The sequence below is a fragment of the Hevea brasiliensis genome, unplaced genomic scaffold (genome assembly GCF_030052815.1).
Source record: "Hevea brasiliensis isolate MT/VB/25A 57/8 unplaced genomic scaffold, ASM3005281v1 Scaf5, whole genome shotgun sequence".
NCBI lineage: Eukaryota > Viridiplantae > Streptophyta > Magnoliopsida > Malpighiales > Euphorbiaceae > Hevea > Hevea brasiliensis.
Window position 1 is genome coordinate 1,707,860 of NW_026615028.1, and position 15,403 is coordinate 1,723,262.

The following is a 15,403-nucleotide window of genomic DNA, read 5'->3' on the forward strand; positions in this document are numbered from 1 at the left end:
AATTTGTTTGCTAATTTTCTTGATTGCTAAATGCTTTACCACTACTCCTAACTTTTCGTTGGCAAACTGGAAGTCAGGTTTGATTGTACTAAAATTCTAAAATTATTTTCACTTTTCGAGCGCCTATTCTGCATGTTTAAAGAGTATATTACTTAAATACCCCTCTATTTAGAACATTGAATCTCTATGTGTTTTAAGGGCAAAATAGACTTTTGACATATAAACTAGCGCGGGACTCAATATTTTTCAGAACCATCAATCTTCTCTCTGCTTCTCCACTGGTACACGGTACCCGTCTCTCTGCAAATGTCTCCATTTATGCCTTTTCAGATTTAAAGTTCAAAATCTCTTCTCTTTTCGTCGCATCGCCTCCAAAACCCGAACGGATGCATCTTCTTTCCACTTGCTAACCCATTTCGCTCGCAACCTTCCAAACCATTGTCTCTCTTCATCTTCCTTAAAAATTTCCGAAACCCATTGGCTGTGAATCAAATCGATTGTTTCAAGTTAGAAAATCCCCAAAATTTTTCTATTCATTCCCTGTTATTTGTCTAAATCTGCCGAAAGAAACCACTTCTTGTTGGATTAAAATTTTCTAACGCATTTGGTATCGATTCGCATTTTCTGTCTCTACAAGTCTCAGGTATTGAATCTGAAGCGTTAATGGAAATGTGTTTTATTTTTTTTTGTGTATGATTATTCTGTTTGTTTCGCTTTTGAAATTAGCTGCTAAATTTGTTTTAATATTAGCATTATGTAAAAATGTGGTATATAACAAAATCATGAATTGATTGCCATGGATTCTCAAAAACCCGAGTATTTCTTACTGTCTGTTCTATTTTTATGACATTGTGCTAAATTGTGCTAGAAATATGTTGATGTGCTTCGAATGATTATATATTGGCTGCTCACATCGTTAAATTTGTAAACCCAGTTTTCACTATCCCTACGGCCTAATTTTCTTCTGGGTTGGTCATGGCGCGGGGAAAAGGAAAAGGCAAAGCAAAAGTCACTACATATTCATCATATTCGGATTCCACAGATGCAAGTGTTCCTGCATCTCCTCCTCCACAAAAAGACGCTCCTCTAGTAATTGGAAAATCAAAAGAAACACCCAAGAAAAGAACTAGTGAGCCTGTCCAAGAAAAAGGAAACAAAAAGAAAAAGACTTCAAAAGCTCTAGTTATGCATATGGAAAGGGCCATTCATGAACCAAGGTACATCCACTGGCCTGCTTTTACTGAAATCTCTGTTCCTTTACAATCTTTGTTTGAATATCAAAAATGGGACAAATTGTGCTCTGACACTGAAGGAGTATATGTGGACTTAGTTTAAGAGTTTTATAAGAATTTAAGAGTTGATGATTCTGAAAGAGATGAGTCTTTTAAGGTGAAAATGAAAGGAAATGTCCATGAAGTGACGGTAGATAGATTAGCCAAAACCCTAGGAATCCCAAACAGTGGAAATAAAATTTGTTCTCACAAAGAAGTTTTTGCTGTTGGTGGATTTAATAAAAGAGATTTTGAGGCTGAAGTGTTTAAAGAGGAAGTAAAAGATAAGACTAGCATTACCCATGCTCATCAATACATCAAAATTCTTTATAGCTTTGTCATCTATGTGCTGAATCCTAGAACTGGCAGTCCAAACTATTTAAGTACCCTTGATCTCTGCATGATTTGGCATATTGTGAATCAAATTGAATTTAATCTTGCCTACTTTATTCTGAAGCAAATCATGAAATGGAAACCACCTTACAAACTGCCCTCAAGAGACAGACTCCTGCTCCTGCGGCTCCTGCAAAGAAAAAGCAAAAACAGCTCAAAAGAAACAACAAAGCAGTAAGCAGAAAGGGCAAACTGGTAAACCATCTGGCAAAAAGTTGTGAGAATCTGGTACTCTGCTTGAATCGAGTTAGCAGCTGGCCCTGTTATTCCCTTAACACCAGGAACTGAAATGGCTGCTGAAATTCTTCAAACCTTGAGTGATAAACCTGTCAAGCCAAAAAAAGTGAAGATGGCTGCTCCAAGACCAATCAGAAGAAGCTCTAGGCTGAAAGGATAAACAACCATACTGCCTGTTTATTGATTAAATTTTGTCTAACAATCTGTCTCTTAATTTGCTACTTAGTTTGCTACTTTTAGTTTTTCTGAACTTTAATTAGTTTGCTATATCAGTTACTGTTTTCACTGTTTATTCACTGCACTTAAACTGAATTTTGATTTATACACATGTGCATGATTTCTCCCATTATCTTTTGATGCTGACAAAAAGGGGGAGAAAATGAATGAGTAATCTTGATGGTATAACTTGTGGTTGATATAGTTTGTGATTAGTATATTGTTGACATAACTTTATAATGTGCATATTGTTGATATAACTTGTGAATGATATACAGTTTGTGATTAGTGTGCACATTGTGCATATTTAGTTAGTATCTTTAGTCACACTTGACTCCTTAAGAAAATGCTTATGAATATTTCATTGAAATTATTAAGGGGGAGTTATTTGTGATTAATTGTTGATATAAGCACATACATAGGGGGAGTTATTCTCAGATATAAATTCATACATATACTCACACTTATTAATATTTACATGGTGATTCAATTGAGTTTTGTTATCATCAAAAAGGGGGAGATGTTGACCCCACAAGCTCAAAGGAGCATAGATTTTGATGATACCAAAACTCAACTAGAATCAAACTAACATTGTTTTAAGTGTTGTGCTTCTCAAAAGAACAAAAGGAAAAGACACAAGGATTTTATGATGGATTCATGCTTTTGAAGGATGATATTCTAAAGATAACACAGGACGAATCAAAAGAGATAAAAGAAGAAAAGGTTACCTTCCAAGGCTGCATTGAAAATCAGATTTAAAGGTACATATAGTATAAAGAGTCAATTTTATTTTTAGGATTGCTTGTGAAAAGAATTGAGGAGTAAAAATCAATTACGCTTATTTTCAATCCCTCAAAAGATTTTTTCTTTTAAATATCATTATTGGCCTAAAAGTATTTGACTATGATTTGGTGTAAAGTTTTATAGTTTTGAAAGTTATGCAGAAAAGTTTTCCTGGTATGCTAACTGGTTTGCTACTTGTTTAGTATGCTAACTGGTTTGCTATTTTTTTCAGTATGCTAACTGTCTCAACTCTGCACAATATCACAAAAAAAGACAAAATAATGGCTATTTTCTTGAAATTCGTAATTGTAACGTTCAAATGAGTTCTCAAACGGTCAAAAATGTTCCAAAGCTATAAATACACCTACCTTTGGCCATTTTGCACTTAATGACAGTCTCTCCACTGTTCAAAATCATAAAAGCTTTCATTCAAAGTGCTCAAAGTATTTTTATTGCTCATCATTGGCTTATTTACTCATCTCTTCTTTATAGATTCTGTTGTATTGAGTGAGAGTGAGTTTTAAACACATTATTATCATTTATGAGAGGTCATTCAAGCACCCATTAAAGCTTGATTGAGAAAAGTGTTTGAGATAACACTTGGTAGAAGTGTGAAGTTACTTGTAAAAGCTTTGGAGAGAAGATTTGTAAAAAGGCTTTTTGTCTCTTGCCTTTAAAAGAGAAGAATAGTGAAGTGAAGACTCAAAGTGAGATCTTTGAGAGAGTGGATGTAGGCTAGTTGAGCCGAACCACTATAAAATTTCAGTGTTCATTTTCTCAACCCTTGCTCTCTACATTTATGCATTTTAACTTTATGATTGATATGTTTTTGCTGACATGAAAGTTGAGGCCATTTGCTGTTAACCTTGCTGCAAACTGAGAAAATCAGTTTACTGCTAAATCTGCTGATATCTGATATAATCTGCTTGTTATTTGATTTGCTGTCAATTAATATATCTGGTATACTGCTCTGGTTGCTGTATTAAAAATTTATCCAGATTACTGATATCTCTACTGAATGCTAATATAATTTGTTAGATCAGTATACTGATTACATATAGCCTAATTTTGAATCAACTTGTCAATAGAGCTGAATTGTTCATATTTCACATTAGTCAATTGAGTTGAACCTAGCTGCAATTTTCAAAGGTTTTGAGTAAGAACCGAAAATTGTTTTTAGAGTCTAATTCACCCCCCTCTTGGACATATTTTGGGACATCATCATCTTTCGTCAAATTTAACCAATTATGAATTATTATGCAAGAGTGTATAATGACAGAACCTCCTAGGTCGGTAACACACAAAAGATCAGCCATCTTTGAAAAAAGCATGCTCACTTGCTTTGGTGGCATTAACTGATCAATGCTTTTAAAGCTCCAAAACATATAAATATTGGTATGGTATAAGGCTAGTTAACTAGGGATGGCCAAAAAGCAAAAGATGAAATGAAGGAATCTTCTGTCTATAAGATAATAAATTAAAAAAACCCAAAGAAAAGGAAAAGTATCATCTCACGAAGCAAAGCTGTAAGCTACTTAAAGTGGTTTTCATCATGCAACATTTGGTCTAAAGGTTTCTCCCTCCTTTCTTTTTCAATCTTTCACATTATATATATCACCTCTCCATAAACCCAAAACGCTCCTCTTTTTTCTCAACTTCAAAAGCCTGAACCCATCACACATGAAATACTACATAATTTTGCAACAACCAATATGGCCAAGAACCAGAAACTAATAGTCGAAGTTGTGGATGCTCGCAGTCTTCTGCCCAGAGACGACAATGGGACCTCCAGTCCTTACGTTACCATCGACTTCTATGGGCAGTGCAAACGCACACGGACAGCGATACGTGACCTCAACCCGACATGGAATGAGGTGCCTGAGTTCAACGTTGGCAAGGCCTCTAATGTGTTTGATGAAATTCTTGAGCTTGATGTTTTCCATGATAAAAATTATGGCCCAACTAGAAGGAATCTTCATCTTGGAAGAATCCCGTTGAGTTCCACCCAGTTTGTGAGGAAGGGTGAAGAGGTTTTGTTATATTACAGTCTGGAGAAAAATGATGAATTTAAAACTAATTATTAAAGGGGGTGAATTATAATAAAAAAATATTATTTTAATAAATAAAATTATAATAATTAATATTATATATTATAATATTTTTAATTATTTTATATATTATAATATTTATAAGGTTTTGTTATATTACAGTCTGGAGAAAAAACCTTTTTATTAAAACCTAAATCAAGTTAGTAAAAAATAAAACATAGATTAAAATTTAAATCAAGGGCCATAATATTAACTTAATGACAGAATATTGGGCCAACGAGAGTTTAATATAAATATGGCAGTTCTATTCTAACAATTACCATGATGAAGAGATACCGCCGCCTCCACCACCACCTGCTCCAGCAGAGGAACCGAGGGCTGATTCAAATGCAGAGTCACTCCCAGCAGCAGAATCAGTAACAGAAAAGCCACCAGAATCTGAACCGAAACAACAGGAAGAGGACGAAAAGTCAAAAGCGGCAGTAGAGACCACAAAAGAGCCTGATACAGAACCACCAGTTGAGAAGCCTGCAGCTGATGGTGCCCAGCCTAATGAAGAATCACCAGCAGAAGCTGCGCCACCACCAGCAGATAATGCACCAGCTCCTACTCAAGTTGAAAAAACACCAGCGCCCGCGCCCGCGCCCGCGCCACCACCAACACCAGAAGCAAGTGAAAGTCAAGGGGATCAAGCGACAGAATCCAATTCTTAAGACTAATAGAAATCAATAATTCACATCTCAAAATCCTAACACGAGTATAGCTTTATCGACATTGTACTGAAAGAGCTAAGAGCAGAGATGTACGAATCAGACCGAGTCAAACAGATGTAATGGCTGCTTTTATTCACAATCTTTGTCTATACGTACGATCATATTATGTAATTAATTAACCCTAGAAAAAAAATAATACATAAAATCACCCCTAGGTTTGTCATATAAATTTTTATTTTTATAATATTTAAATATTTTAATTAATTTAATTTTTAAAATTCATTTATTTAAAATATCAGAAAAGGAGAGAAAAGTATAAAGTATAATTAAAGGAAGAGTGAAAAATTAATTATGTAAAAAGTGTTTAAATATTTTGAAAATTTGTAAGTTACAGATTGGTCCTTAGGATGCTTTATATTTCCCCACAAAACTTCAAATATTGTTAAAAAGTTGCAAGTTAATGGGATCAAAAATCAAATAGATATGTATAATGAAGTATAAAACCGAATAGGCAAAGAGATTATTCTTAAAAAAATAAGTCGTATCTAAATCTAACTCGAGCTAATTTTAGGAAGGAGGTGTGTCAAGTCCATATGAGAAGCACATTACCCATATCCCAAACCAATGTGGGATCTTAATACATTCTCCTGATACTTGGAGCTGAACACTTGAAATGTGAAACACTTATGGAAAACTTAAACATTGGGGAGGCTCTGATACCATCTTAAAAAAATGAGTTAGGTTTAATTCACCTCTAAAAATTAGCTCAAAGGGATAAGAGTGTTCAAAACCATATAAGTGACACATTATCTCATCCAAAATCAATGTAAGATCTTAACAATTATATATTAAAAAAAAAGTTAATTAATTATATATGAGATTAGATATAACTTCTTAGCAATTAAATCGAATAACAATATATCATTAAACATGTTAATCACTAGCTATCATGCGAAATTATTTAATATGCCAAGTGCAATTTCTATTACTAACATGTAAAATCATATTTCTTCCCATTGTATTAAATCGTTTTCAGGAGATGAAATCTCGAGTTTAAGTCTCAACTATAACTAAATATATAAAAAAAATTATAAAATTATCCTCCCATTTTAAATACATGAATTTAAAAACAGAGAATATGCACTCAATTTTATTAAAAAAAAAACACGTAATTGATATACATGTGAATATTGTTCATAAAATTATTTACTCTAATTAAAGCTGAAAAATTACATCTAAAATTTCCCATATAATATTTAACCAAAAAGAAAAAACTCATACAATATACTTAACTATATTGCATAAATCATGCATCAAATTAAAACTTATCAATGAGTACTTAATTAAATCTCTAAAGCAATTTTATCTATTAAAAATGGGTTCAGAGAAATTAATTTTAAAAGAAAAATTCGACTGGAGTGGATAATAAAAATCGAATTAAAGATTAAGGTTGCAATTGTATATGTAACTGTTAAATTTTGCGTTCAATTTTGAATAACTAAATTCAAAATATTACGTGTAACTATTATTATTATTATTATTATTATTATTATTATTATTATTTAAAGAAATTACTTTAGTTTTGGACAAATTTTACAATACACAGGAGCATGTGTTACCCTACTCACGTAATAATTTATGCCATAATTAAAAGAAAATTATCCTTGAAAAATGAATACAGCTAGCTAGGACAGTGGTGGACTCTTGGTCAGTCCTCCACTCCCAGCTTCCTCGTTTTCCCCTCCATTGCCCCCACAACCACAGATCTTCTTTTCTTCTTCCTTTGACAAAGAAGAAAAGGCAGAAAAAAAAAAAGGGGAAACTTAACCGTGTTAATTGGTCAATTTGTTCTTTCTAACGCGTTATGTTCTTTATTAATCAAGCTTAAAAGTAGACTTGAAATAATGCTAATTAACATTATTTAGATACAATTTGGCCTCCTTTACTATTTGCATTTTTTAAAACGTCATTTAATATTTCAAAAGTTTCTTTTTAGATAGCCACTCATCCTCTCCTCGACAATTTTTGGTTTAGAAACAGTGCTCTGAGCACCTATATCTCCACTCCACTTGCAGGGCAGTAAACAGTAAGTGCCAGACACGTTCCATTCACACCTTCATTGTAATGTGATATATTAAAGCAGTGCTGCTGTAGTGGTGACTAGCTAACGTGTTATACATACACATCTTTTGTCAAATTTAACCAACTATGAATTATTATACACTATAGTGACAGAACCTCCTAGGTCGGTGACACAAGATCAGCCATCTTTGAAAAAGGCATGCTCATTTGCCTGCGTGGCATTAACTCATCAATGCTTTTTTTAAGCTTCAAAACATATAAATATTGGCATCGTAAGGCTGGTTAGCTCGGGACGACCAAAAAGCAAAAGATGAAATGATTCAAATGAAGGAATCTCCCGTCAATAAGATAATAAAAATAAAAATAAAAAATAAAAAAAACCCAAATAAAGAAAAGGAAAAGTATCATCTCAAGAAGCAAAGCTATAAGCTAGTTAAAATGGTTTTCATCATACAACATTTGGTCTAAAGATGTTCTTGTAGATTAAGTTAAGCACCTTTATTTTATTTCCTTGTCTCCACCTCCTCTTCTCTTCTTTTTCTTCTTTTCTTTTTGCCTTAAATTTTACAAAGGTGAAAAATAAAGACTTAAATTATAAATTTTATACCATACATTACAACCAAGATCCCACTATTGATCCCTCCCTCCTTTCCTTTTTCAATCTTTCACATTATATATATCACCTCTCCATAAACACAAAACACTCCTCTTTTTTCTCACCTTCAAAAGCCTGAACCAATTACACATGAAATAATATATAATTTTGCAACCACCAATATGGCCAAAAACCAGAAACTAATAGTTGAAGTTGTGGATGCTCGCAGTCTTCTACCCAAAGACGGCCATGGCACCTCCAGTCCTTACGTTACCATTGACTTCTATGGGCAGCGCAAACGCACAAAGACAGCTATACGTGACCTCAACCCTACATGGAATGAGGTGCTTGAGTTCAACGTTGGTAAACCATCCAATGTGTTTGATGACACTCTTGAGCTTGATGTTTACCACGATAAAAATTATGGGCCAACTAGAAGGAATCTTCATCTTGGAAAAATCAGGTTCAGTTCCACCCAGTTTGTGAGGAAGGGCGAAGAGGCCTTGATATATTACAGTCTGGAGAAAAAATCCTTCTTTAGTTGGACTTGGGTACAGGGAGAAATTGGGTTGAAGATTTATTACCAGGATCAAGTGATACCGCCGCCGCCTCCACCACCTGCTCCAGCAGATGAACCGAAGGCTGATTCAAATGCAGACTCACCACCACCAGCAGAAGCAGTAACAGAAAAGCCACCAGAATCCGACCCCAAACAACCGGAAGAGGGCGAAAAGTCAAAAGCGGCAGCGGAGGCCATAAAAGAGCCTGATAAAGAACCACCAGCTGAACAGCCTGCAGCTGGTGATGCCAAGCCTAATGAAGAGTCACCAGCGGAAGCTGCTCCACCATCTGCAGGTAATGCACCAGCACCTATTCAAGTTGAAAAACCACCAGAACCAGAGTCAGCAGCGCCCCCACCACCACCACCACCGGATAATGCACCAGCTCCTATTCAAGTTGAAAAACCACCAGAACCAGAGTCAGCAGCGCCCCCACCACCACCACCAGTACCAGCAAAAGAAGCAAGTGAAAGTCAAGGGGATCCACCGACAGAATCCAATGAGCCTCCGGAAGCCGATGGTGACATTGTTTTGGAACATTCAATGAATGATTGGGATCCGAAATCACCAGAAATAATAGCGTCAGTATATGGATCTGTGCCAGAGGTGAAAGTGGCTGGAATCAACGGTCCGCATCCCATCACAAGACCAGCAGTAGCCACCACGAACTACACATTGGAACCGCAAGAAAGTATTTCAATCGAACGTTCATCATTTGATCTGGTAGAAAAGATGCACTACTTATTTGTTCGGGTGGTGAAAGCACGAGGTCTACCCACCAATGGCAATCCCATCGTAAGGATTGTAACCTCAGGCAGTCGCATACAATCCAGACCAGCAAGAAGGACTGCATTTTTTGAGTGGGATCAGACATTCGCATTCGGCCGTGACGCACCGGAATCCTCCTCCATCCTTGAGGTCTCGGTGTGGGATCCGCCAACTGCGGACAGCAAATCTGACTTGGCAGGTGCGAAATTCCTAGGTGGAATTTGCTTCGACGCCACGGAAATTCCCTTGCGGGATCCCCCGGACAGCCCCTTGGCCCCACAATGGTACAGGTTGGAACGAAGTGGAGGCCACAGAGGTGACGCGATGCTTGGGAACCTGATGCTTGCTACATGGGTGGGGACACAAGCCGACGAGGCATTCCCCGACGCTTGGAAAACCGACGCAGCCGGTAACGTTAACTCTAGAGCCAAAGTTTACCTCTCTCCAAAGTTATGGTACCTAAGAGCCACTGTACTCGAAGCTCAAGACATCTTGCCGGCAACCCATTTAAAAGAAGCCTCGTATCAACTCAAAGCCAAACTAGGACCCCAAGTCCAGAAAACTAAAGCTACAGTTACCCGCAACGGCAACCCCTCATGGAATGAAGATTTACTCTTTGTTTCTGCCGAGCCTTTCAGATACGAATTGACTTTAACCTTAGAGAACCGGCAAGCTGGAGGAACTGTAACCCTCGGGACTGCCACAATATCGCTTACGACAATAGAGAGGCGGGTCGATGACAGGATGGTGGCATCTCGATGGTTCACTTTTGAAGATCCCGAGAAGGCAGCTTACAAAGGTAGAGTTCAGTTGAAGTTATGTTTTGATGGTGGGTATCATGTGATGGACGAAGCGGCTCACGTGTGCAGCGATTACCGGCCCACCGCAAGGCAGCTCTGGAAACCTCCGGTGGGCACTGTTGAGTTGGGTATTATTGCTTGCAAGAACTTGTTACCCATGAAAACGGTAAACGGTAGAGGGTGTACGGATGCTTACTGTGTAGCCAAATACGGTCCAAAATGGGTACGAACTAGGATCGTTTGTGATAGCTTGGACCCTAAATGGAATGAGCAGTACACTTGGAAGGTCTTTGATCCATCCACGGTGTTGACCATTGGGGTCTTCGATAGCTGGGAAGTATTCCAATCCGACGGTAAAGCAACTGCTGCGCGTCCTGATTTCCGTATTGGGAAAGTACGCATACGTATATCTACGTTGGAGACGGGTAAGGTGTACAGAAACTCGTATCCGTTGACTTTGTTGACAAACACAGGGGTGAAGAAAATGGGCGAGATCGCAGTGGCGGTGAGGTTTGTACGCACAACTCAGACGTTGGATTTCTTACACGTGTACTCCCAGCCATTGCTACCGTTGATGCATCACATAAAGCCCCTAGGGGGGGTCCAGCAGGAAATGTTGAGGAGCACAGCTGTGAAGATCATAGCCGAACACTTGTCAAGATCAGAGCCACCCCTTCGACGCGAGGTGGTGTCCTACTTGGTCGATGCGGATTCGCACGCTTTTAGCATGCGAAAAGTACGTGCGAACTGGTTTAGGATCATCAACGTGATCGCGGGGGCGTTAGATATCGTACGGTGGATAGAAGCCATGCGTGAGTGGAAGAATCCAACGGCTACAATACTTGTGCATGCTTTACTAGTGATGCTAGTGTGGTTCCCTGATTTAATTGTCCCCACATTGGCATTTTACGTGTTCGTGATTGGTGCCTGGAATTACAGGCTTCGGTCAAGGGACCCACTGCCGCACTTTGATCCAAAAATCTCGTTGGCAGAATCGGTGGATCTGGAGGAACTAGATGAGGAGTTTGATACACTGCCAAGTAGCAGATCAGCGGATGAGGTACGAAGGAGGTACGATAAGCTGCGAACGCTAGGGATACGAGTGCAGAAGATATTGGGGGATTTTGCGACGCAAGGGGAGAGGGTGCAGGCATTAGTGACGTGGAGGGATCCAAGGGCAACGGGGATATTTATCGGGCTGTGTTTTGTGGTGGCGATAATATTATACTTGGTGCCTTCAAAAATGGTGGCTATGACATTTGGATTCTATTACTTGAGGCATCCGATTTTCCGTGATCGAATGCCGTCGCCGGCATTGAACTTCTTCAGGAGGCTTCCTTCGCTGTGTGATAGAATCATGTAGCTAGGAGATGAAAAAACCAGTACTGGATGTCTTCCTTTGAGTGTAGAGATTGTAGCAATCGACATTATCTTTGTCTTGCAGAAAAATGAACCTCTCTTCTTTGAAGAAGCAGTAGTGAACATATGAAGATTCCAAGGAAGATATTTTTATATAATTAATTAATTAATTAAATAAAATGTTGTTGAAGAAGATACATTTATATATAGAATTAATACATAAAGAAAATAGAAGGTTTCTGAAAGTGCAAGCACGTTATTCGAATGGCAATTTGACTACAATATCAAGGCTTTATGCCCTTGAAAACAGTAATGTTTTTTCTGAGAAAAAACAAAAAAATGTAAAAAAATTAAGCTCTCAATATAGATTTATACTTAGATAAATGCTCGTTTTTTGTATAATATATTTAAAATTATAATTTTATTTTTTATAATATTATTTTAAATTATTTTATTACTTTTAAAATATATAATTCTTAAATTTTATAGTAAAATGAATTATTACAGCAAAATTATTAATTATATATATATATATATATATATATATATATATATATAAATAATTAATGTATAACATTCAATGAACATATTAAGCAGTTTAAAAAATCCATAATTAAAAAAAATACACATCATGAGATACATAAGTATTAAAAAAACAATATTATTAATATTTTTGGTAAACTATAAAAATAATATAATAATGTTTTAAATAATAAATTTATTATGGAAACGCAATCAACTAAAAAAATTATTTAATCATGAAATTTGAGTGAATATAACAATAGAGATATTTAAAATGGAAATAAAAAGAAAATTACATCCTTAACACAGAAGACAATAGCTACTCTAATTAGAGGTGAGCATTCAGTTAATCGAATCGAACCGAATTTTTAACTAACTAAATTATTAATTAATTTTAAAAATATTAATCAAATCGAACAGAAATTAAAAGAAAATCAAAATTAATTAAAATTAAAATTATTAGATTGGTTATCGGTTATAAACGAACTAATTAAAAAAATAAAATATATAATTTATATTATTTTTTATTTATAAAAATAATAAATATAATTTAATATTAATAAGATAATAATTATAAATTAAATATTATTATAAAATTATAAAAATAATAATTATAAATAATATAATATTAATAAAATTATAATTAATATATTAATTAATTGAAATTCAATTTTTTCTGTTAGTTCGATTACCAAATAAAAGGTAATCAAACAAATAATCGAAAACAAAAAATTTTTATTGTTACTAACCAAAAATCGAATTGAATCAAATTTATTCTTACTGAAATAATTGAATTTCATCGATTTGATTCGGTTATTCAATTATAACCGAATAATGCTCACTTCTAACTCTAATAATAAAGTATGATAATTTTTATATGATAAGTATCACATGTCAATTTTATCTATATGACAACAATAAAGAAGATCTGGTTACCTTATTATATACGTAATAATATAGATAGATAGGATTGACAATCACACTCTAAAGAAAATAATTATTTAATCATAAAAATTGAGATAATAATGATAAAAATAAAAATACTTAAAAAAAATTAAATTTAAAAAAATTAAATACTTAATATAAAAGACAATAATTATTATAATTATTAATTATGATAATATCTATATATTATAAATCTCATGTGGCAACACTCGTGAAAAATCTATTTATATAGCAACAATAAAGAAAAATTTGTTTATTTTACATCTCTCTTTATATATATGTAAATTATAAAGAAAATAATTATTAATTATAAAAATTGGGTAATAATTAATGTTAATAATAAAGATATTAAAAAAATAATAATAAAATATTAAATAAAAAAATTAAAAATTTAACATAAAAAATTAACTAAAGCGTATTAATCTATATATGATATAGTGACATTGGCAATATTAATGAAAAATCTATCCACACAACACCAATGAAGGAAAATCTGCCAAATTTACATAGATAATAAATAGAATAAGGGTTAATTTGCCCCAGCGAGATTTAATTTGGTCTATTTCTTATTTTTAGTTTAATTTAACTCATAAATTTTGATTTATATTTAAATTAGTCCAATTAATTAATATGTACATTTTTAATAGTTAATTATTTTTTAATACTAAAATATTATTTATATTGTATAATTATTTAAATAAAAAAATAAAAATAATATTTTTATTAATATTTTAATATTAAAAATAATTAAATATTAAAAAATAATACATATTAATTAATTAAGTTAATTTAAGTATAAATTAAATTTTATAAATTAAATTAGATCAAAAATTAAAAATTAGATTAACTCTTATTCCAATAATAAATAGATGGATATTGACCCACTAATTACTTGCTAAAAGTAAGCGGAAAAAAAGGAGATGGGGAAATCACTATAATTCAAATGAATATTACCGTAAAAAATGGATTGATAGATTTCCAAAATATTTAATTCCACAATCATCGCATTAAATATTTCTTTTATAATAATTTCTATTAAAAAAATTAAACCCAACATAAGAATTAATAAAAATAAATTAAAAATATCTTACTTATCTAATTCAATTATTTGCAAAATTAGCCGCATCAAAATAAAAAAAATAATTAAAAAAAATTGAGGAATATGGCCGGTGATTAGAATTATATTTTTATAATAATTGGCCTGCTATTTATGAAACTTTTTAAAAAAAAATTATTTTGGGGATAAATAAAAAATAAAATTGAGAAAAATACAAATAAATTGTATAAGTTGACATTTTTCTTGCATATTTTTGTTGACCATATTTTGTTGAATAGAATTTTGGACGAATAACGCGTTCACAGCTCACACACTCAAACCTCCAACTGTAAAATTTCCTTTTTTTTATTAATATTTTTTTTATATCCTTCCTCGAATGAATATTAAATTTTGAAATTATTTTAAAATAATTTTAGTATATATATAAATTGATTCAAAATTATCTTTAATCATAAATTAAGAATAATATCACAATTATGCACAAATAATTGGCCTCCACCTATATTTATAAATTTGTTATCCTCTTATTCTGATATAGAAAGATATGATGAAGTTTCGATAATATCTCTATTTTAAAGATTTTTCCTTTTAAAACGAAATATCTCCTAATTATCTTTTTTGAAATATATAATTTTAGGATATTTTAATTTAATTAATTTTTTTTAAAATTTTTATATTTAAACAGAAAGAATTTAATTATTTTTAATTTTAAAAAATGTATAATTTAAAAGAAATAAAAATGAAATATAATTTTATGAGAATTTAATTAATTTTTTTAGAAATAATTTATTTTAAAGAAAATTCTTATATGAAATAATTCTTTTATGCTTTATCTTCATAAATAAAATATTTATTAACAAAAATTTTTTTTTATTTAGTTAATTTATTATATATATTTCTTTTATTTTTATATTTTAATAGAATAATATTTCCTTATATGAAATCAATTACCATTGAATTCTACATTGACATCATTCGATTCAAAATCCTAATGTATATATTTAAAAAAAAAAAAGACAAATAAATAAATACGTAGTAAATGGAAAATAAGAAA

At 33.0% G+C, this 15,403-nt stretch overlaps 1 protein-coding gene across 1 annotated transcript; it reads left to right on the forward strand.

The window, feature by feature from the left end:
* Positions 1–8,216: 8,216 nt before the first annotated feature.
* On the forward strand, positions 8,217–11,937 carry LOC110664581 (multiple C2 domain and transmembrane region protein 16). The gene has a single exon (XM_021824307.2). It carries the CDS (start codon positions 8,521–8,523, stop codon positions 11,827–11,829), a length of 3,309 nt encoding a protein of 1,102 aa, XP_021679999.2. The 5' UTR covers positions 8,217–8,520; the 3' UTR covers positions 11,830–11,937.
* The last annotated feature ends 3,466 nt before the right edge of the window (positions 11,938–15,403 follow it).

Bases quoted from the DNA above. Each gene is read 5' to 3' on its own strand.
- LOC110664581 (XM_021824307.2), top strand. From the start codon at position 8,521: ATGGCCAAAAACCAGAAACTAATAGTTGAAGTTGTGGATGCTCGCAGT.